General features: G+C 39.7%; 1 protein-coding gene across 4 annotated transcripts in view; it reads right to left on the reverse strand.

The window, feature by feature from the left end:
- Positions 1-25533, reverse strand: part of ZDHHC14 (zinc finger DHHC-type palmitoyltransferase 14) — a 300826-nt gene that overhangs the window by 29192 nt on the left and 246101 nt on the right. For 2 of the 4 annotated variants that reach the window (XM_063443409.1, XM_063443412.1), the window contains one exon: positions 19032-20253. The exons of 1 other annotated variant lie outside the window; for it this stretch is intronic. In XM_063443409.1, the coding sequence (XP_063299479.1) occupies positions 19852-20253 (402 nt within the window). In that variant the 3' untranslated portion in view covers positions 19032-19851. Of the gene's footprint in view, positions 1-19031; positions 20254-25533 lie in introns of those variants that run through there. One more of the 4 variants, XM_063443411.1, reaches the window with a different exon arrangement.

Genomic DNA, 25533 nt, shown 5'->3' on the forward strand with positions numbered 1-25533 from the left:
AATTAGTTTTTTGCATTTTCAAATATTAACACTAATTTTGGCCAGTGTTTGTGACCAAGTGGCTACTAAAAAAGACTGGACATACTCCATTTGCAATACCTTGGGGTTGTCTACTTTTGCAAATGGTATGCCATCATGGGGGTAATTCGTATTCCTGGGCTACCATATGGTCTCAAAGGCAACGTAACCAATCTGGCGAATTTCAATATGAAAAAACTGAAATATGTAACACGCTATATTTGACCCTTTAACTTCCCAAAACACCATAAAACCTGTACATAGGGGGTACTGTTTTACAAGTGAGACATCGCTGAATACAAATATGTGTATGTTACTGCAGTAAAAGCAAACCGTATTTTGACATTCACAGTTAAAATGTCATGTAGAACTAAAAATTTTTTTTACAAATTCTTATTTTCCCCCATTTTTTTTATATTTTTTTCATATTAAATTATGTTCCATACCAAAATATTTGATATTAAATGAAAACAACGCAAATGCCAGGTTTTGTTTACGTTTTGTTTTGATCACAACTTGTACATTTGGCTGCGGTCTTAACCCCTTCAGGACAGAGTCAATAGTACACGTTCTGATCAAAACAAAACGTAAACAAAAACTGGAATTTGCGCTATATGTCTGTTCAACCGTAATTCACCTCTTTCATATTAAATGCACCCACACTTATTATATATCATTTTGTTCAGGAGAAACAGGGCTTTTAATTCATATCAAATATTTATATATGAAACATAATTTATTATGAATAAAAAAAACTGAGAAATTTTAAAAATGTTTTAACAATTTGTAGTTCCGCCTCACATTTTAGCTGTAAATGTCATAATACTGTTAGGTTTTACTGCAAAAAAGTGCACAAATTTGTAACTAGCTATGTCTCACAAGTTCAACAGTACCCCCCATTAACAGGTTTTATGGTGTTTTGGAAAGTTACAGGGTCAAATATAGAACGTTCCATTTTCAAATTGAAATTTGCCAGATTAGTAATGTTACCTTTGAGACAGTGTGGTAGCCCAGGAATGAGAATTACCCCCATAATGGCATACCATTTGAAAAAGTATACAAGCCAAGGTATTGAAAGTGGGGTATGTTTAGTCTTTTTTAGAAGCCAGTTAGTCACAAACACTGGCCAAAATTAGCGTTCATATTTGTTTTTGTGTGAAAAAAGCCAAAAAATGATATGTGGCCAGTGTTTGTGACTAAGTGGCTACTAAGAAAGACTGGACATACCCCACTTGCAATACCTCGGGTTGTCTACTTTTGCAAATTGTATGCCATCATGGGGGTAATTCTCATTCCTTGGCTACCATACACTCTCAAAGGCAACATAACCAATCTGGCAAATTTCAATGTCAAAAAATGAAATGCAAGCCTTATATGTGAGTCTCTAACTTTCCAAAACACCATAAACCCTGTGTACATGGGGGGTACTGTTATTCTCGGGAGACTTCACTAAACACAAATAGTGTTTTAAAACAGTAAAACATATTACAACAATAATATAGTCCATAAAAGTGCAGTTCGTTTGTAAAAAAAAAAATGCAAAAAACTTTACTTTTACTTAAAATATCATCGTTGTAATACAATTTACCAGTTTGAAACACTAATATTTGAGTTCAGCGAAGTCTCCCGAGTATAACAGTACCCCCTATGTACAGGTTTTATGGTGTCTTGGAGAGTTACAGGGTCAAATATAGTGCTTGCAAATTAAATTCTCTGCACTTTCTCCCTGTGTTGTCAGGCATGTCAATCAAATTTTAATTAATAAAATCACATAATTAGGTTAGAAGATTTAAATATACACGTAGAATTTTAATATATATGCATTTATAGGTATTTAAATTCTACGTGTATACTAATGTAATCTTTTATGTAATTATATGTATTTATCTATATATGCGGTTATTTGTATTTTATATATAGATAGATATATATAGAATGTCATTCTAAGTGTATTTTGTTACCAATTTATATATATATATATATATATATAAATAACAAAATACAGTTAGAATGAAATTACATATGAATATATAATTTATATAAAATTTTGTTTCAATATTTGATTTATTTATTATTGTAATTATACATGACATTTTAACTGTCAAGGTCATAATACTGTTTGCTTTTACTGTAATAAAATACACATATTTGTATTCAGCAAAGTCTCACGTGTAAAACAGTACCCCCTATGTACAGGTTTGATGGTGTTTTGGGAAGTTACAGGGTCAAATATAGCACGTTACATTTGAAATTGAAATTCGCCCGATTGGTTACGTTGCCTTTGAGACTGTATGGTAGCCCAGGAATTAAATTTACACCCAATTACACCCATAATGGCATACCTTTTGCAATAGTAGACAACCCAAGGTATTGCAAATGGGGTATGTCCAGTCTTTTTTTAGTAGCCATTTGGTCACAAACACTGGCCAAAGTTAGCGTTAGTATTTGTGTGTGAAAAATGCAAAAAACACCAATTTTGGCGAGTGTTTGTGACTAAGTGGCTACTAAAAAAGACTGGGCATACCCCATTTGCAATACCTTGGGTTGTCTACTATTGCAAATGGTATGCCATCATAGGGGTAATTTTCATTCTTGGGCTACCATAGGGTCTCAAAGGCAACGTAACCAATCTGGCGAATATTAATATGAAAAATGAAACAAGCCTTATATTTGACGCTGTAACTTTTGAAAACACCATAAAACCTGTACATGAGGTGTACTGTTGTACTCGGGAGACTTCGCTGAACACAAATATTTGTGTTTCAAAACAGTAAAAAGTATCCCAGCAATAATATCGTCCATGTAAGTGCTGTTTGTGCGTGAAAAATGCAAAAAAACGTCACTTTTACTGGCAATATCATCGTTGTAATACATTTTACTGTTTTGAAACACTAATATTTGTGTTCAGCGAAGTCTCCCGAGTAAAACAGTACCCCCATGTACAGGTTTTATGGTGTCTTGGAAAGTTATAGTGTTAAATATAGTGCTAGCAAATTAAATTCCCTATACTTTCGGCATGGGTTGTCAGCTTGTAATTAATTATAGTTAATTATAGTTAATTAGGTATCTTAATTAATTGTAATTAATTAAGATACCTAATTATGTAAAAATATAACAAATATATATGTAGAATTAATATATATATATATATAATTTTTTTAAAATTTTTTTATTTATATATAGGTATATATAAAGTGATATATACGTATATTTTTATGTATATAGATATATATTATTTTGTTCTACGTGTATTTTGATATAAATATATATATATATATTAATTTCACAATAGTAAGAACGAAATAACACATCTATATATTTAATTATCTATTTTTAAATATTTGTTTAATTTTATTTTTAAAGATATTTATATTATATATAACAATAATTAAATATATATTTAATCAGTATCAGTCTACGTGTAATTTGATATTAATATATATATAATTATATATATATTAATAGCAAAATACACCTAGACAGTGTATGTGTGTGTGTGTGTGTATATATATATATATATATATATATATATATATATATATAAACACATATATATACACACACACTTAGATCATATATATATATATATAATATATATATGATCTAAGTATATATAATTTTTTTTTACACTTATTTTAATTTTATTTTATTTCCAGCCAGCAGGGGGATACCTGTCATTACAGTTAGTCCCTCTGCTGGCAATGCAGCAGGCAGCTAACCCGGCCATGTGATTGTGAGGTCCTTGCTCTCACATGGCCGGGGGGGCTGAAGGAGGACGGATGTGCCGCGGGGGGCTCCCTGGGAGTCCCCCCAACCGCGATCGCCGGCGTGGGATCGCCGGTGACCAGGTAAGTAAAAAAAATAAAATGGAGGGCGTACTATTACGCCCTGCCGCGCTTAGAGCCGCTTAGAATAGGGCGTAACAGTACACCCTCCAGTTTTAAGGGGTAAAAACAGAAAGTAAGTTCGAAAAAAAAAAAAAAAAAGTCAAATTCGTTATATACAAAAATCCCCATAGACTTTAAAGGGGATAAATCATTTGAAAATGTTTTTTTCCCCCTCTCTTAAAATAATTTAATTATTTTGGATAATTAAATCAAGGCCATAGTTTCATACAAACTTATTCCACACCACAATGAAGGATTCAACTAAAATAAATCATAGCAATGGACAATAGGGCAGAGACAATTTGATTTCAGAATTTCCAAAACCTGGAGAATGGCACTTTTTGTGACAAATTGCTACTACTTTCCAAAACTGTGCATACATTTATTTGTTTAACTTAAAGCATGGATTTCTGATAAGCACCATCTACTGCAGATCAATTTATTCACTTTTTTGTCTTAGGTACCTGAATTTCAAGCCTGTCTACAGTAAATGCATAGAACACTTTTGGTTGACTCCCTTGGAACAACTCATGCAAGAGGTTTGCAAAATGTATACCCCAAAATAACTGTAGAACTGGAAAGTGAAGCTTTTACCTTTACAAAGTAACCAGACATCCATCCTGAAATTATATGTATTAGTATTATTACCATTTATATAGTGCCAACAGATTCCGCAGCACTTTACAATATTACTACGCATCATTAATTTATTCACTTGGACTGTGTGACTTAGAAACTATAGAAAAATTAGAAGAGCGCTCAAGACAAATGCACAACAAATCACTTACAAGAAAGTTACTTGGGAACACTTTGATAGTTTGAAAAGTTAAAACTGTATAAGTCATGTCTGAACGTAAATTTAGCAAAATGAAAATATCAAACAACACTGATATATTACGGAATTCAAAGTGTTTTCTGCTAATAATGTATGGGTGTCCAATCATGGCCTTCCAGCTGTTATAAGAATTGTTGTCTCAGTATTATACAGGACCAATGTTGGACATGTAGAATTTAATTTTAGAAACCCAAATAGCAAAACCAGTACATGCACATTACCTGGAGCAGCCCTTTATTTAAATATAAGGCTAGACTGGTTGTAATCTGTTAATGACATATTAATAGCACAATAAGTCATATGATAAACTAGCAGCATTTAATGCACTGCACCTAGTTTATGAAACATTTTACAAGCAATGTTCTTATGAGGTCTCCTAGAAAAGAGATTAGTGTAATACAGGAATGAGTGATATTTCCTGTAAACAGCAAAAAAGTAATCAGTTTTTCTACAGTGACAAACATACTGGAGTGCTAGGGTCAAACACCAAGCAAAAAGGAAATGAAAAAAAATCTATATAAAGTATTTTAATGCATGGTTCACATCACTAAATAATATTCATAAACCCATACAAGCAACCTGACAAATGTATTTTATTCTTGGAAACCACACTATGAAATTAATAGGAAGAAATCAATGATCTAGAAATAAGCATGCCTTTAGACTTTACATTTTTTATTCATATATGCAAGTGTTATTTCAAGAAATCACAGGGAAATTAGTCATATACATTTAGGATGTGTGCAATTATATCCATTATAAAACGGACAGTATATCAGGTTCTGTCTCCAGCAAAGGCTTTCAGTTGGAAAACTTCTCTCACTGTTCTTGCTGTAATGGATGCAACAGATATTATCATTTCTATTACTTATGAATAAAGTGTCTCGCTTCAGGAATGATGAGTGGCTTTTACCAACTGGAACCCTTGTAGTGGACATCAAAAGCAGTGAATAGAAGAAAAAGGAAAATGTGTTCATACGTACCGTAATTTTCTTTTCCTGTATAGCATCACTAATGCAAACTGATGCTGCCATGTATTGTCCAAGAAAGATGGTATTAATTTGATGTATACACATTTTTGTTTTTGAAGAAGGCTAATAAAACCCAACCTCAAGTTAATATACAACACTAAAATATGATTTATGAAAAATAGAAGTGGACAGACACTTTTATGGAGATTTTATTTGAAAGCTTTTTACTTTTATTAGAAACTATTTACCAAAAATAGCATGTTTAGAAAAAAAAACACTTATGTCACAAATTAAAGCTATACATTTAGTTTTTACAGCAAATCCTAAAATAGGTCAAAATTTGAGTCGATGGCTCTGAAATTCAAAGAGAATAACTGGTATACCAATGTAACTTGATTAAACACACTAATTTGATTTTCTGTAGGTCTCTGCATAATGGCATCAGACAAAAAAATATGATTTAGGAAAATACATTTTGGTGGCAAGTAACGTGTAAAAGCGCTTCGTGCACACAAAAGAAATCACAAATCTATGTTGCAGCTTGCAAAAGAGGGAGTATACATTTTTTGGGGCGGTTTATTATAACCACATAGAAACATCCAAAAATAAATCACTGACTGCAGTTTCTTATATGTGGTATTCATACTTGTTATGAACATTTAAACAAACCCATGAATATTTTGGAAAACCAAAATATAATCCACTGAATAAAAGACATTACTCACAGCATAAGGCGTGTTGATGGATGGGGTGAGGGAGGGCAGCGGCAATGTTCTAACAGTAGAGCAACCACAATGGAAGCCAAAAAAGGAAAAAAATAAATAGATCTGGGAATAAGTTCAAAAGTGGTCAGTTCCTGTATTTAATTTGTAACAGACTACTGCAAACATTTTCTAATCAAACAGATTGGTTAGATGTATATAAATAACGTAAAGAAAAGCACAGGTTTCAAAAGTAACAAATTATAGGACAACAATATATGTATATAATTTAACCACTTGACTGACTGTGCTTCTGCATAAACCCTTATAAATCACCATGGCCAATCAATTCAGTCGATGTGAGAAGCTTGTAATCTCGCAGGATTCGGAGCTTGCAGGGGACACAGGGAGACACCAGTAGAGTCTCTCTGCATGCTTCCTTAACGACTGTGATTAGCACTGGGTTGTGCCAGCTAAGCAGCACTGATCAGCATACGATTGGCAAGAATAGCATGAGAGGAAGTTCACAGAAGTATAGAGAGCACACAATGTGCTCTGTACTGTGTGAGTGTGGAAATCCCTCCTAGATCACTACTGCGGTCAGCAAAGTAAACCCCTCAAAGGTAGTGTTAGGGTTAGATTTACAAATAGCGCAAATGTTTGATGCTGCACAGTACTATGACACAATGTTTTTGCAATGTTGTATGTTGAGGACCAGGGCTCTTTTAACACTTTTGTGGTGCTTGTGTTTTGCTGTAATTTTCCTCTCTCTCATTTACTGTTCCCATACAAGTTATATATTGGTTTTTTTTTCAGGACAAAAAGAGCTTTCTTTACATACCATTATTTGTATCATGTCATATAATTTACTTTAAAAAACATAAAATATGGTGAAAAAAATAAGTTTTTTTTAACTTTTTCTTGAAAAATCTTTTACTTACCGATGACAATTAATGAAAATAGATTCAAAATTTCGTCCTGAGTTTAAAAACACCCAGTGTTTACGTGCTTTTTTTTTTGCAAGTTATAGGGCTATAAGTACAAATAGGAAATTGCTGTTTCAAAATATATATTTTTAAATTGTATCAATAGTGACTTTGTAACTATTATCTGTCATAAATCTCTGAATCACACCCCACATGTACATATTTTTTTAAACCCAGGGTATTCAATATGGGGTATATCCAGCCTTTATAGTAGTCACAAACACTGGCCAAACTTAGCGTTCATATTTGTGTGTGAATAAAGTAAAAAACTAAATTGAATGCTAATTTTAGCCAGTGTTTGTGACTAAGTGGCTAATAAAAAGACTGGACATACCCGATTTGCAATACCTTGGGTTGTCTTCTTTTGCAAATGGTATGCCATCATGGGGGTAATTCTCATTCCTGGGCTACCATATGCTCTTAAAGGCAACGTAATCCACCTGGCAATTTTCAATGTAAAAATATGTGACCCATATATTTCACCCTGTAACTTTCAAAAACGCTATAACACCTGTACATGGGGGGTACCGTTATACTCGGGAGACTTTTTTGAACACAAATAGTAGTTTTTCAAAACAGTAAAACGTATCAACAATTATATCATCAGTAAAAGTGCTGTTCGTGTGTGAAAAATGCAAAAGAAAGTCACTTTCACTGACAATATTATCGCTGTTATAGGTTTTACGGTTTTGAATCACTAATATTTGTACAGTCTCCCAAGTAAAATAGTACCCCCAATGTACAGGTTTTAGGGTGTCATAGAAAGTTACAGGGTAAAATACAGTGCTAGCAAATTAAATTCTCTGGACTTGCGGCGGCCTGGGTTGTCAGGCAGGTCCCTCAAATTGCAATCAATAAAGTTACTTAATTATGTAAAAACATTACATAAACACGCACATAGAATTTAAATATATATGCATATATTTAATTATTTATGTATTTTGTATATGGACATATGTATATTTCGTATTATTTTTATGTATATATACATAGATATATATACATAGAATTTCGTTCAAAGTGTATTTTGATATATATATATATATGAATATCAAAATACAGTAAGAATAAAATGTTATATAGATATATAATTTTTTTTAAATTTGTATTATTATTTTTCCTTTTTTTATTTAATTTAATCATTATTTGTATTTTATAATATATATACAATATATAGTTATATATATATATATATACACACGTGTGTAATTAAGTTATAAGTGTATTTTTATATTAACATGTGTATATTAATATAAAAATACACTTAGTGTGACATATATGATATATAGACATATATTATATAGATTGTACAGCGCTACGGATGGCGCTATATAAATAAAATAATAATATAATTGAAGATTATATTAGCTTTAGTGTACTAATAATCTTAATTTTAGTAATGACAGGAGGCGAATATTTGCATATCTTTCTTTACTGAAAACTCCAGCAGCATAGAAACAGTAACAACCAATCAGAGAAAAGATATGCTGCCCATAAAAGGGCCTGTCTATGACATCATTTCCTCTTTCTTTGAGGCGAAAAAAAGGTAACAGTCGTATATAAACATATAAATACAGATTAACAATTCAATAACATATAAGGATAAACTTTGGTAGATCCATGATGTGACGGAGTGGAAAACGATTCTTCGTCCCGTAAAATGGATGTTCACGCTGAAAGAAAAAGAAAAAGGTGAAAGGTTTCTGGCGTGGCAGCATGTCCGCATATCATAACCATTGTATGTCTGAACAGTAATGTATAGTAAAATGCGTAGTCTTATACCTAAACATAGGGCATCAAAACAGAACGTGAAAAACATAACAACCACAACCAAATTCAAAGGAAAAACTGATAAATTACATAATCCATACATGATAACCAAACAACGTATCAAATATGTTAACATATACAGCAAGAACCTGCATGCTTACCTGATCACTAGGACCTAATCCTGAAAACAAACTAAATAACCTGGGGTGGGAAAAAAGAAATTCCAGGGCGGGAAATATTCACCTCCTGTCATTACTAAAATTAAGATTATTAGTACACTAAAGCTAATATAATCTTCAATTTTACCACATGACAGGAGGCTTCATATTTGCATTTTTAAAGCTTAGGCCTAACCAGTGTGAAGGAAGCATGTGAAACATGGCGGAAGTAGAATGTCCGAAAAGTACTTTCCCTAGACCAGTCCGCACAACGCATAATGTCGACCAGGGAGGCGCCTGCCAAGAAAGCTTGGGATGCCGCCGCCCCCCTGACCGAATGCGCTCCAAAGCTAGATTCGATTCCCGCCAGCTGTAGTAACCAGCGAACCCATCTGGCCAGGGTGGTCGTAGACACTGGGCCGTGAGGCTTCACGTAGGAGATCAGCAGTTGACCCGTCAGGGAGCGCCGGAGGGTGGCTGTGATTTCTACGTATCTCCTAAGTGTCTTGACAACGCACAGTTTGGAGTCAGATTCGAAATATGGGTAGGATACAGAAGATGTATCTGATTTTGTCCGTCTTGCAATGGAAAAAGTGACTCCCTCTGGAGTGAGAGAGAAACCGTCCACGTCAAAGGCCCTAATGTCAGACACCCGTCGGAAAGAGACGAGGCATAGCAAAAGGGCCAGTTTTGCTGAGAGTTGTTTCAGAGATAGAAACGGGTTGTCCGGCCAACCTCTCAGGAAATCCAGCACTCCATTCACTTGCCAGAGGTTGGAGTATTTGGGTGCTGGGGGTCTCGTCAGTCTGGCACCTCGCAGTAGACGACATACCAGTGGGTCTTGACCCACCGGTCTGCCTTGTACTGGGATGTGTGCCGCTGAGATGGCCGATCTGATCACGTTAAGGGATCTGAACGATCTACCTGTCGAGAAGAGATGAGCAAGGTAGTTGAGTATCAGCAGGACAGGAGCAGTAAAGGGATCGGAATCCCTTTCCACGCACCAATCACTCCAGGCTGACCATGCGGAGATGTAACATCTCCTGGTGCCCGGAGCCCATGAATCCCAAAGGAGTAGATTGCGATAGGCCGTGGACTGACCAGGAACCCCTGAAATCGTCCAAGCCACCAGTTCCAGTTGGCCTTCCAGGACGAGGGGAGGAGGTTCCCCTCGAGGTCCCGACAGAAGGAGTGGGAAAGTCGGAAGCAGAACGGGATTGTCGTGGGACATCTCCAGGAGGTCCGGGAACCATGGTTGACTCTGCCAGAGGGGCGTTATGAGCAGGATCGAAGTCCTGTGAGTGCGTAAGTACCGTAGTACTCGTGGAATCATCGAGAATGGAGGGAAGGCATAGGCTCCGTGTGAGGGCCAGTCCTGAAGGAATGCGTCCGCCGCTTCGCCCATCGGGTCCGGAAGCCAGCTGTAGTATCTCCGTAGTTGGTGGTTGGTCCTTGAGGCGAACAGATCTATTGATAGCGGACCCATCCGTTGTCGCAGTGTCTGAAATACCTCCCTGTTGAGCGTCCAATCGCTGGTGTCTCTCCAGTGCCGGGAGAACCAGTCCGCTGTCAGGTTGGAGACCCCTGGGAGATATTCCGCCTGTATCGTAATGTTCCTCCGTATGCAGAAGCTGTAAATGTCCTTCTTAGCTTCGGTCAGGTCTTTGGACCTCACTCCGCCCAGGCGGTTGATGTATTGCACCGCTGAGATGTTGTCCATGCGGAGTAGGATACAGCAATTCGACTTGTCTTTGGCCTGACTGCGTATGGCGAAGGAACCCGCAATCAACTCCAGGCAGTTGATGTGTAGGTCGGTCTCCTCTCCTTGCCATGGGCCCCCCGTGGAGGCCTCTGAGCAGTTGACGCCCCATCCCCACAAGCTGGCGTCCGATTCCACGATGAAGTCCGGGGAGGGGCCGAAGATCGCCTTGCCGTTCCAGGCTTGTATGTGTAGCAACCACCATCGCAGTTCCGATCTCACCTCCCGAGTGAGTGGGATCCAGTGGTCGTAGGAATGTCCGGTGCGCAGATATCCCGCCTTCAGCCGTTGCATGGCCCTGTAATATCGCCTGAATGGATGAGGACAGGAGTCCTACAATCCGAGCGAGCATCCTGAGCGGTATCGAGTCCATCTTCAAAACTCGCCTGATTTCCTTCCTTATTGAGGCAATCTTTTTCGAGGGGAGGCGTAGTACGCATTCCCTCGAATCGATGTCGAAGCCCAGGAATTGTACCGACTGGGATGAAGAGAGAGACGACTTCTGCCTGTTCACCACGAATCCTAGGGACTCCAGTAAGTGAACTACAAATCTCGTCTGAGATCGTAGCCTGGACGCGGATTCGCAGAAAATCAGCAAATCGGCCAAGTATACGAGACAGCGTATGCCCTTTGTACGGATGCGAGCCATCACCGGTCTCAATAGCTTCGTGAAGCACCATGGAGCCGAGCTGAGGCCGAATGGCAGGCAAGTAAATTGGCATACCCGTCCTCTCCATCTGAAGCGGAGAAACTGACTGTAATCTTTGTCCACGGGGACCGAGAGATACACGTCTTTGAGGTCCAGGCGTGTAAACCAGTCGTTCTTGACGAGAAGGTCTTGTAGAAGATGGATACCTTCCATCTTGAAGTGTCTGTAGACCACAAAGGTGTTTAGTTGTCGGAGGTTGATAACCGGCCGATACTCGCCTGTCTTCTTCTTGACCAGGAAGATATTGCTTATGAAGCCTCCCCCGTCTGGCGCGTATTGAATCGCGCCCTTCTCGAAGAGCGTGTGAATTTCTTCGTCCACCAGTCGGTTGTGTTCTGCCGACATGTGGATCGGGAGGGGAAGGGTGGTTTGGAAGGGCTGCGCGGCAAAGTCTATTACGAAGCCGCGCACCGTCTGGAGAACCCAGGCGTCTTTGGTAATCTGTTCCCAGTTCTGGAAAAAAGAAGACAGGTTGCCTGCAATAAACTTTGGGACATAGGATTGTACGGAAGGACTCACCATTATTGAAGCGCCCGCGGCCCCTGAAGCCTCTGGTCCTCCCTGCACCTCGGAACGTAGAGGGTCTTTGCGATGAGGACGGGAAGAAGGTTGAAGTCTGTGGAAACGACCTGGAACCTGAGGTCCAAAATCGGCTGGCAGCACGGTTCCGCTGTCGGCCAGCCCTTCCAAAAACACCTCTTGTGGGAGGAGTGTGGAACACCTGCCTGAGGGAGGTCTGGGCCTTGTTTAAAGTCGTAAACAAATTCACATGTCGCTTTAGCTCTGTGATGAAGGCATCGCCAAATAGTAGACCCTGGGCCTTTGGTCCAAATTCCTTGGCTCCCAGATCCAGGAGCTTGCTGTCGATCCTGATCAGCGCCGATCTGCGTCTCTCGACGCAAAGTGCGGCGTTAGCGTTGCCCAGTAGACATATTGCGCGTTGGGCCCATTCGCGTATGACATGAGGGTCCAGTTGCAAGTCTTGGCTGAGGGCCATGTCAGCGAAATATAGCATCTTAGCTATGGGGCCCAGCAGATCCAGCACTTTGTCTTGTGCCGCCTTCATGCCCTTTTCCACCCCTTTGCGTGGGTCTCTGCCCAAGCGTGACATAAACACCACCATAGTGTCATCGAATTCTGGCGTTAGCGCCACTTTGTCGGGGATCAGTGGCCTGGGGCATTCGGCCCGGAGGCGCGTCCGTACCTCCTTTTCCAATGGCTTGCGCAGCCAGTAATGTATGAATTTTGCCAGATGTTCTGGCAGTGTCCACTCAGAGGAGCGAGGGTGTCGGATGGTGCGCGGGTCAAATAACAGCATCCCCTGATCATCCATAAAGACACCATCTCCGGACGGACCGGAGGTGTGGCTGTCGTCGGCCTCTTTATCCAAAAAGGTCTCCTTGACATAAGCCGAAGAAGTGGGCGGTAGGTCTTGCCATTCCTCGTCGTCCGAGGGAGAGCCGTCCCTTTGCCTTTCGTCCACCACATTCAGGGGGTGTGGGCCATAGGCATCGTCCTCGTCCGAGGATAGGGGTGCGAAGGGAGCGGGTTGTCGGTCCGCGCTCTTGACCCGTTTGACGGGCATCTTGCCTTTCGCCTTGGCGGAGGGGGGGCTCGAAGCCTTTCTGAGCCTATTGGCCTCTGAGCCCGACGCTTCCATGCGTTCTGGAGGGCTAGTGTCACCATGGCTGTGGGGGAGGGCTCGCAAGAGGGCCTTTTCCACAGAAGCCGCCACGGCGGCATTGATCATGGCCTGAAAGTCCGGATTGTTTTGTGTGTCTTCCATGATCCGATGTATAGTAAAACCTGTGGGGCGAGAACAAGGTTCAGTGGAGAGAACCGTGGTGGTTTATCGTATGCAAATATAGACCATATTTGTGTATAGAAGGCTTTTATGCACGTAATCTTATCCAGAGGGGCTAAATTTCCTAGAAATAGGTAAGCCCTCGTGCATATTCTCGGGGTTCACCCCGGGTGGTGTGCCGTGGAAACCAGAGGACACCCACATCAACCAAAAAAGTGGTCCGTATCGCCCTGCATGCGTATCTGGGGGGTCACCCCAGGTGGTGTGCCATGCAAAAATACCCAGAGGACACCCACATAAATTTCACCCTTGGGTGCAGTAATGAAATATAACCCTGTGTAGGGTAACCATATGCAAATACCCTGACCGGGTAAAGTAATACCACCAAAATCCCCTGAGGGATGCAAATATAGCATATGTCTCTTTAAATTGTTATGTGTCCTGTGTAAGGACAATGCAAACTTATATGATAAGGAGCCTTCAAATACATGTGTATGTATATATGCATGCACTTTTCTCCTTGCCTCACTGGGGCAGATATACTGTGTAAAAAACAAAAAAATAAACTTCCCCCTGCTGGGGTACTATAGTGAACGTGATTTCCCTGCCTTTTTAAATGAGGGTGGCTAGGGAAGAGGGCGGGGAGACACCCAGAGGGCAATCCCCGGTATCGTGGCGGCGGTCGGGTGATTACCAGACCGCCGTGAAGGAGAGAGACGGCCGCCGCGGATCTCGCGATATGCGAGATCCAAGATGGCCGCTGGCCGCGTGAGGAAGGGGTTCCCGCTCGCGGCCGCGAGCGAGATACCGAACGCGGTAACACTAAAGGAACACACAAGTAAACCCCGGCTACCCTCCACCCGTCCCAACCAGCCCCTGTGCGACCGAAAAAGGGCAGGTCCGCGCGGCGAGCGAGGCACGGGAAGCTGTGTCGCCCGCGGATCGCCGAGAAAAGTGAAAGGACTTAGAGTAAAAATAACAGGGACAGTTAGGTATAGAGAGGGGAAAACGGGTACAAGTAGTCAGGGCAATGTAAAGTTAAACTAGAATAAAAACAGTACACACTAATGAATATCAAGATAAATAAAACTTAAATTAAGCAGCAGGAAAAATTACTCTGACCTGTTGATGGCTGGAGCAGCAAAGAAAGAGGAAATGATGTCATAGACAGGCCCTTTTATGGGCAGCATATCTTTTCTCTGATTGGTTGTTACTGTTTCTATGCTGCTGGAGTTTTCAGTAAAGAAAGATATGCAAATATGAAGCCTCCTCTCATGTGGTAAAATTTATGTACATATATATATATACACATATATAATTATATATTTTTATTAACATTATTTTTATTTTACACTTGCAGGGACCACGATCTATTGAGCGATCACATGGCCCCCGGGGTCCTAATTTGCCGCGGGGAGACTGCCTGGGCTGCAGGCAGTCTCCCCACACCAGAAGCAACGGCGATCACCGCCAGGCGAACAACGGCGATCAGGTAAGTACATGTTAGTGTTATGACGGTTCAATACTGTCACCGGTCCTTAACGGTATGTTACTGATGACTATCCTGAACCGTCATCGGTCGTCAAGGGGTTAAACTCTTGGCAAATTCATATATGTGAAATAATCAAAACATGTGGAAAAAAAAACCGGATATGATTAAATATAACCAACAAATTTGACCGAGGTTGGTGATAAAATAGTTACATGAAAAATTTCAAAATATTATTAGCTAGTACTTTCTACAAATATATATTTTTGTATAGCTGTTTTAGATTCTATGACTGCTACTTAAAACCTCATCATGCCGATCTTTCAAAGGTTTAGCTTTAAAATCTTAATTTCTTCTATAACGTCCAAAAATTTATCTATATACATGTACTACTGGGCATTTAACATTTTTTAATTGCACTTGTGTAGAAATGATTACCGTATATACTCGAGTATAAGCTGACCCGAATATAAGCCGAGGCCCCTAATTTTACCCCAAAAAACTGGGAAAACGTATTGACTCGAGTATAAGACTAGGGTGGGAAATGCAGCAGCTACTGGTAAATTTCTAAATAAAATTAGACCCTAAAAAAATTATATTAATTGAATATTTATTTACAGTGTGTGTATATAATGAATGCAGTGTGTGAGTGCAGTGTGTGTGTGAGTGCAGTGTGTGTGTGAGTGCAGTGTGTGCAAGAGTGCAGTGTGTGCAAGAGTGCAGTGTGTGCAAGAGTGCAGTGTGTGCAAGAGTGCAGTGTGTGCAAGAGTGCAGTGTGTGCAAGAGTGCAGTGTGTGCAAGAGTGCAGTGTGTGCAAGAGTGCAGTGTGTGCAAGAGTGCAGTGTGTGCAAGAATGCAGTGTGTGCAAGAATGCAGTGTGTGCAAGAGTGCAGTGCGTGTGTATAAGAATGCAGTGTGTGTGTGTAAGAGTGCAGTGTGTGTGTGTAAGAGTGCAGTGTGTGTGTGTAAGAGTGCAGTGTGTGTAAGAGTGCAGTGTGTGTGTATGAATGCAGTGTGTGTGAGTGCAGTGTGTGTGTGAGTGCAGTGTGTGTGTGAGTGCAGTGTGTGTATGAGTGCAGTGTGTGTATGAGTGCAGTGTGTGTATGAGTGCAGTGTGTGTATGAGTGCAGTGTGTGTATGAGTGCAGTGTGTGTATGAGTGCAGTGTGTGTATGAGTGCAGTGTGTGTATGAGTGCAGTGTGTGTATGTGTGCAGTGTGTGTATGAGTGCAGTGTGTGTATGAGTGCAGTGTGTGTATGGGTGCAGTGTGTGTATGGGTGCAGTGTGTGTATGGGTGCAGTGTGTGTATGGGTGCAGTGTGTGTATGGGTGCAGTGTGTGTATGAATGCAGTGTGTGTATGAATGCAGTGTGTGAGTGCAGTGTGTGTATGTGAGTGCAGTGTGTGTGTTTGAGTGCAGTGTGTGTGTTTGAGTGCAGTGTGTGTGTGTGTGTGTTTGAGTGCAGTGTGTGTGTGTGTGTGTTTGAGTGCAGTGTGTGTGTGTGTGTGTGTGTTTGAGTGCAGTGTGTGTGTGTGTGTTTGAGTGCAGTGTGTGTGTGTGTGTTTGAGTGCAGTGTGTGTGTGTTTGAGTGCAGTGTGTGTGTGTTTGAGTGCAGTGTGTGTGTGTTTGAGTGCAGTGTGTGTGTTTGAGTGCAGTGTGTGTGTTTGAGTGCAGTGTGTGTGTTTGAGTGCAGTGTGTGTGTTTGAGTGCAGTGTGTGTGTTTGAGTGCAGTGTGTGTTTGAGTGCAGTGTGTGTGTTTGAGTGCAGTGTGTGTTTGAGTGCAGTGTGTGTTTGAGTGCAGTGTGTGTTTGAGTGCAGTGTGTGTTTGAGTGCAGTGTGTATTGGTGCAGTGTGTATTGGTGCAGTGTGTGTATGAATGCAGTGTGTATGCGTGCGTGGTGCATGAGTGCAGTGTGTATGAGTGCAGTGTGTATGAGTGCAGTGTGTATGAGTGCAGTGTGCATGAGTGCAGTGTGCATGAGTGCAGTGTGCATGAGTGCAGTGTGCATGAGTGCAGTGTGCATGAGTGCAGTGTGTATGAGTGCAGTGTGTATGAGTGCAGTGTGTATGAGTGCAGTGTGTATGAGTGCAGTGTGTGTGTGTGTTGCAGAGCCTTGGTGGGGGGTGGGCATTTTTATTATTATTTTAATAATTTATTTTTGGTTAAATAATTTTTTATTATTTATTTTTTTCATTATTATTATTTATATTTTTTTTCGTCCCCCCTCCCTGCTTGATACATGGCAGGGAGGGGGGCTCTCACTCCCTGGTGGTCCAGTGGCATTGGCAGTTCAGTGGGGGGAAGAGGGGGGCTGGCAGAGAGCACTTACCTCTCCTGCAGCTCCCTCCTACTCCGCGCCGGTCCGTGCAGCTCTTCTGTCAGCTCACAGTGCAAGTCTCGCGAGAGCCGCACTATGACCCCGCGGCTCTCGCGAGACTTACACTGGGAGCTGACCGAGGTGCTGAACGGACCGGCGCGGAGGAGGAGGGAGCTGACAGGAGCTGCAGGAGAGGTAGGCGCTCGCTGCCAGCCCCCAGTCTGTATTATGGCAATGTAAATTGCCATAATACAGACACTGACTCGAGAATAAGCCGAGTTGGGGTTTTTCAGCACAAAAAATGTGCTGAAAAACTCGGCTTATACGGTAAATGCAAAATGGAGGAAAAAAAAAAGTTTGTTCAATGCTTTTCCTTAAAAAAAATAAAAATTATTTATTTTGATGTTATGTATACATATTGGGTATCAAAAGAAAGCCCCATTTTATAAAATTATATATGTATGAGTGCACTTAAAGAGGAAGGGTGAAGCTCTGGTAGAATGAATGCAAAAAATTGAAAAAGTGCCAAAAAAGGTATTTGTCACAAACTGGCCACATTTACAAAAATCCTTGGTCTAAAGGGCCCAAAGGGCTAAACCTGCTCAGTACTGAAAACACCCAAATTATTTATTTTCCTTTTTCAGTCTTTAAAAAAAAAAAAAAACAACATAAGCCAGCAGAATGAATGCAATTAAAGAGCTGAATTAGTAAAACGTCATGAATTGTTAAATGGCTGTGAAAGAGTTGGCTCTCCTTATATAACAAAAAACCCTAACATGTACTATAAAGAACAGAGAAAGAGTTAGTGCCACCCTCTATCATTCAATAATGTTACAAAAATACCACACTTGATATACAAAATATATTGCATCTGTACAACTTTCCCTTTAAAAGGAGACTGCACAATCAACTTGTATAATAGGTGAATTGCAAAACAGGCATATTGGAAGAAAAATATAGTGCTGTTTCACCATACCTACATGTTTGAAAGTCTATTCATAATGTACTATTAGATGAAAGTCATAGGTAAAAATAGACTCTACAATATTTAATAAGCTCATGTATTGAGAATAAAGGGGTCTACACAGGTGAAATAATGCATGTAAAGGGGGACGGGACGGACATCCTTGTCCTGTAACTGGTTTACTGCCTCAGGTTTTGCTATAAAGTTATTTTAAGGTCCCCTTCACAGCCCTTGAGGGAGAATAAAACAAATAAAACATGTGGTTAGTCCATTGATTAAATACTAAATGAAACAGATTAAACTCAACATTTTTCAATTAAAAATAAATATAGGTTGCAACTATTCCATGTAACTTAAAATCACTGAATCTTATGGATTTTCAAAATGTATATGTGCAATGTATATGCACTTCAATAAACTCTGTATCTGAGCTCCAGTTTTGGTCACTTGGCTTATTTAAATAACAGTAAAAGTTTTGTTGTACAACTGATTTGTTTTATTCAACTGGGGATCTTTCTTAATTATAGTTAGTGTGGTAACTCAAGTACCCAGTTGAATTAAGAATAAAAAGAGTTGTTGGTAATAAATAAGTAATATATTTTATTACTTATTTATTACCAACAACTCTTTATATGGAGTGTCATTGAATTGTGAAGACAGCAGCAGATCAATTAAACTTTATTGGCTATCCACTTTTAATTTAAGCACATTGTGAGGAAGTAGAAAGTATTAGGACAGTCACCCTTTGGATGCCAAAGGCTGAAATGCATTGGATTTACAACATCTGGAGAATCTTCAAGTGTTTAAATAATCCAAATCATACTTGAACAGGTGAATAAACTGCATGCACTAAGCAGAATATCTTTATATTGCAGATACCTTTGACAAGGTCAAACAAACAATTAATAAAGATTATAACATTAACTTTTACATTGGTGCTCCATATTTATTCAGATACTAAACTTAAAAAAATAAAAAATGTAACAAAAAAAAAGCAGCTGGTGTATTTTATATCAACATAAAACAGTAGCATGAAATCTTGGGATGGGGACTTAAACATTATCAGTATTGTTCCAAATTTGATAATTAGTGTGCAGGTCTAGTTGGTACCTGTGTGCCTTTAGATGCCTTAACACAAAGTTTACAAACATCCACAATTTACAGAATTGATCTTCACTGGCTGCTCCACTAACCATAGACGAGCCACAGAAAACAGTTTCAGGTCACAGCATTCAGAAGCATTATAGTCTTTCATATTGCATCCTTTATATAAACTATTTGAGAGGCAGCGCTAGTCATAGTCCCATACAGAAATTGTGAAAACATTTTTTTCCCCCTCATAATTTGCTCTGTCCTCATGAAAATGTGATTACTATTTAGTTTACCAGTGCACACTGCTCTTTCCTCATCACACAGTGTAAGCCTTTATTTCAGAGGGATTGACTGAAAAACTTGTGCTATATTTACTGTGTGGTGTCAGTGTCAAACAGAACTTAGCTTCACAAGACCACGCACAGAGTCTTCATGCAATGAGTCTTGGCTGACAAGGTTCAGTACATGCATGGTATGGCTATGAGTCACAGGGCTGCTTGCTGGCAGCATGCCAGTAGGTGAGGGTGCTTCGTCAGGTGTTAGAAACTGGTGGTTTCCAAGATCATCTTTTAACGGTATCATATCTGTCAAAGCGCTCTCTGAATTGAGGTTTGGCATTGAGGAAGGTGGTGTTGGCTGTCCAAGTGCCATTGAGGCACAAGGTGCATTTATTGTGGTCTTTCCAGGTAATGGTGGCTCATCGCTTGTGATTATTGTCTCCGTCTGCAGGAGAGGTGTAGCTGCAGCCTGCAAAACGAATTTGGTGCTCTGAATACACTGGTCTTGGTCACACTGTAGAATGGAAGGAGTATGGAGGAACAGAAATGTAACACAAAGTGTATCCAGGAAAAATAAAATAAAACATGGGCAAAAGTGAGGACAACAAAATTAGAGAAGGAAGAAACATGGAGAAAATACATGAGTTAGCAATATATGTTATTACAAAAAATATTGCAAAAGCATAGCTCATATCTTGTAGTAAATGCACTATCACTGGAGGCTATCTGTTGTACATCAATACTGCTATTAAAGGGACACTATAGTCATGGGAACAACTACAGCTTGTTGTATTTGTTCTGGTGAGTAGAATCATTCCCTTAAGGCTTTTTGCTGTAAACACCGTCTTTTCAGAGAAAATGCAGTGTTTGCATTACAGCCTAGTGATAACTTCACTGGCCACTGCTGTGATGGCTGCTAGAGTGGCTTCCTAGAGCAGTGCTGCACAGTAAGCAGCGCTGCTATTCAGTGTCCCGACCGTCTGCATTGAGACACTGAACTTTCCTCATAGAGATGCACTGATGCAATGCACCTCTATTATTATTATTATTATTACTGGTATTTATATAGCGCCAGCATATTCCGTAACACTTTTCAATATTATCAAAGGGGAGATTTAACAATAAATGAGAATTACAAAAACTTACAGGAATAGGTTGAAGAGGGCCCTGCTCAAACGAGCTTACAGTCCACAAGGTGATAATGATTGGCCAGGGCTGTGTTTGACTTGTGCTGGCTCTGCCCCTGATCTACCTCCTTGACAATCTCAGCCAATCCTATGGGGAAGCATTGTGATTCGCTCAGACCACCACTTCTAATGATGTTGCAGACAACAGGTCTGAAGGCAGACAGAGGCAGAGCCAGCAGCTGCAGACTTAGATACATGTTAGATTTTACTATATTAGAGAAACAAGAGGGTGACAGTGGGGCTAGATGGTGGTTTTAACACTATAGGGTCAGGAATATATGTTTGTGTTCCTGACCCTATAGTGTTCCTTTAAGTATACGTCTACAAGCTTATCTTTATTATGTAGACTGATGCATCTTACACAACCTATAAGGAGATGTATCGAATGATATACATTGAAGAAGAAAAACAAACAAAAAAAAACCACTACAGAGTTTGCAATCACATCGTGTATTTAAAGCGGCATACCTTTCCCCAATCGCTTCCTCTTCTCTTTCTCTCTAAGGATTAGTTTTTATTTTCTTCCTATCTGCTCAAGTTTTCTTTAACCCCTTAAGACCGGAGGGCGTACTATTACGTCCTTTTAAAAGCGGCTCTAAACGCCGCAGGACGTAATAGTACGCCCTCCGGTTTTTAGTAACTTACCCGGTGGCCGGTGATCCCACGCCGGCGATCGCGGTTGGGGGGACTCCCAGGGAGCCCCCCACGGCACGTCCGCCCTCCAGGAGCCCTCCCGGCCATGTGAGAGTGAGGTCCTTGCGAGGACCTCACAATCACATGGCCGGTATAGCTGGCTGCTGCATTGCCAGCAGGGGGACCAACTGTATTGACAGTTGGTCCCCCTGCTGGCTGAAAATCAAATAAATTTTTTTTTAAAACAGTGTAAAAAAAAATAAATTATATACTTAGATCATATATATATATTATATATATATGATCTAAGTATATATACACACATATACATACACACACACACTGTCTAGGTGTATTTTAATATTAATATATATAATCGTTCTTTTACCATTTTGAGAAAACCCCAAAGGTGAAACGCGTAAATGGTTTTAATAAGTGTATTTTAATCAATAAAAGTTATTTTTGGTTACCTTTTATACTAGGACCAATTGTATACTTATTTTTATTGTATTTTATACACTTTTTCTACTCCTGGCATTTTTTATATTTTTTATATATTTTTTTTATATCATCATACTATAGTTTTATTATTACTTTTTATCCTTCTATTTTTTATTTTTTATTCGGAGTGTATCCCGTCAAAAGAAATCCTTAGGTGGGGATAATTCCACCAGCGCTGTGGCAATAGAGCAGTACCTGTCTGCTCTATTCTTGTAAGTATAACTCTTTTAAATATATTACCTTGTTGTTCACACTGAGAGCACTATTTGCCGTTTTATATATATTCCGTGGACATCTACCATCCAATACCGGAAAGGCGGACTTATCTCCCCAGCATTAAAGAACAACGCATATCTGAGTAGGTCCTAGCCTACACTACAGGAATCCCAAGCCGGATAGACGGACCAACCATCTAAGTACATCCGATAGTGGGGATCAAACCACTAAGTGTCTTTTCTCCTAGAGCTGGCTAAAGCTCCAACAAATGTGAGTGAAATACATTTCCTTTGAATATATACCACATCTGGACATACAATATTTCACCATTGGCAGCTTTTTCTTTTCTCTTTTATTTTCACATATTTGGACTACCTACCATACGGACGGAGCAACACTTGAGGATTATTACCGTATCATTACACACCAGTGAGACTGTTTCAATTTCATTTATATTTATTTTTCTATACATCCGGATGAACTTTACTTGATTTTATTATTATTGCTTATTTTATCTATATATATTTTTATACACTTTTTACTTCTTTTGTTCAAGCGCAGCCCTTGACCCCCATTCTTGCAATTATATATATATATATATATATATATATATATATAAATATCAAATTACACGTAGACTGATACTGATTAAATATATATATAATTATTGTTATATATATTTATAAATAATATAAAAAAAATTAAATATGTAAATACGTAAAAAAATAAAATACAAAAATAATTAAAAATAAAATATTAAAAAATATATAGATGTGTTTTATTTCGTTCTAACTGTATTGTGATATTAATATATATATATATATATATTTATATCAAAATACACTTATAACGAAATAATATATATACCTATATACATAAATATATACGTATATATCACTATATATACCTATATATAAATAAAAATATAAAAAAAATTATATGTATTAAGGCCGTTTGGCCTGTATTTGTGGGAGGGGCTTAAGTTAACTTAACCCCCTATATAAGCTACACCTCTTACCCGACTCCTTACCGATCAAGGTCAGCGTCTGAATGCACTTCCGGTTCATCCAGTCGCCATTTTGGATTTCTTCTGTGTTCCCACGAGGTCTTCCACGCTGAAACTGTGTCCTGGAACCCAGCAACAGGTTTCCGTCCGACCAGCTTCTAAATCTCCTGTTCATCGCCGCAGATTACATCCCAGGCACTCGCATACCGTAAGTTGACCTACCCGTTCCGCCAGGCTACAGTCCCACGGCGTCGGTAACGGGCCAGGTCCACACTTTAGGGCGGGAAATATTTTACGACCACATCCCCGGTCCGGGCATACAAACTGTTAATAAATGCGTCCTTCAACAAATAACTACTGCAGCATACCTGCCCTCACACATCTGTTCCATTTCGGGCTCACAGCATACACTGGTGTACTAAGTAACTGTTGCCACATATCGGTTAAAGCTACATCTGCCACCACGGCACCTAGGTGTCCCACGGGCAGTCACATATAACTACCCTCGTCCTGGCAAAATCTGTTGCCCGATCGGGCAGTATCAAACGCCAGGTTAAATCCATGTACATTCATATATTTAAGAGTTAGGCAAGCCATATCGGCAAAGTCATACACATGTCTAATTCTACTGTTATTATCCTCAACGATAGATTTTCCGGTCACTGACCAGGTTAAAGCATAACTGTTTTATACCTAACTCAGCACATAAATATTGTCATTTTCTCACATACCTGGTTAAATAGTATACCATGCCTCGGTCACACCGGCCGGAATTACTTCCACGCCGGAACTACATTCCCCATAAGGCTTCTACAACAAAGCGCCCAATCACATGCCCCCTTTTCAGTTACAGAATCTCACGCCGGACCACGCAATTACGGGCACAAATTACCATAACACATGGTGCTTTACGCCAATCTCGCCGGCCACGTGATGTTACATTGTTCCCAATACATACACCTCAAATATAAATGTATCCCACAACATATTCATATATGCCATGCACCTACTTACATGAGTTTCGTCCCAAGTATGTACTACATCTGCTTCCATGAAGTTACTTTACACATACATTCTGCACATAACCACAGCACCACCTACAGGTTATTTTTCATAACAGCAGGGTGCCACATACAAATCATATAAAGGAATTATACATATTACTCATATTTTCACATACAAATCCTGACACTAAGCTGATTTTAAATACGTCAGGAACATTCTCTCTTACACCACATACGGGCTATGACACGATTGATCATCATACCATTAATTATGTCATACAGGCATACTCCAACCGCACCATGTATGTTACATCACAGGCCAGAATCATACACTTTGATTATTGGTTTCACACGGCATATGATTATCCATGCGTACAAATATAATATCATATAACTTTTCCCGCATACACGCATCGGCATATTATAGGTCTGTGCAATAATAAAAAAAAAAAAAAAAAAAAAAAACACTTAACGAAGATAAAGTTATGAACTCTCTCATATATATATATATATATACCATCATTAAGTAAAGACAGGCACCCTACAAAACACAACCCCCACGGATCTCCCTGGGACAAATTAGATAAACATTAATAAGAAGGGTTCATGCATTGTATTTATTTTCATACGGTCTCCATCTATTTAGTTGCAGGTATCTACTGCCACCTAAAACGGATTGTCTAGAAATCTTAATTATACCACCAGGTACGTACACCTGCTCACAGTATATCCAAAATACTACCCCAATAATAGATAAAGTACTGGCAGTTAGGGTCATAGGGGCCAATAACGTTAATATCTCCCTCTTGGCATTATGCTTCGGATTAGCGGTCCCGCGAGGCCAACACCCCGCCTCATACTCGGAGGCATACACCCCTCGAGCCACACGTGAGCTAGTCGCCTCGCATGTTTCATAGAGAGGGCCTCACCAGTCACTCCCTTCCCCCTTTTTCTGAATAAATTCACGAGAGGCCATCAATCGGCCACCACGATCAGTGGCCATATAAAAAACCTCCATCGCGCCAACGCATAGATAGAGCCTCTCAAGCCACTTGGCACTAGCAGGGCCTCACCAGCCACCAACTTAGAAATAATCTTTTCGCCTTACGGCATAGCTAGCAAGCCAGTACTAAATCACCCGGTTCAAATAATAATTTCACCTTTTATTTTAGTTAAACATGTCTCATGCCAGTGGGGAAGAGCTATCGCTCCCTAGTACCCCAGCTAGGGGCGAGACACCTTCTCAC

Source organism: Pelobates fuscus, chromosome 2 (genome assembly GCF_036172605.1).
Source record: "Pelobates fuscus isolate aPelFus1 chromosome 2, aPelFus1.pri, whole genome shotgun sequence".
Classification (NCBI taxonomy): Eukaryota; Metazoa; Chordata; class Amphibia; order Anura; family Pelobatidae; genus Pelobates; species Pelobates fuscus.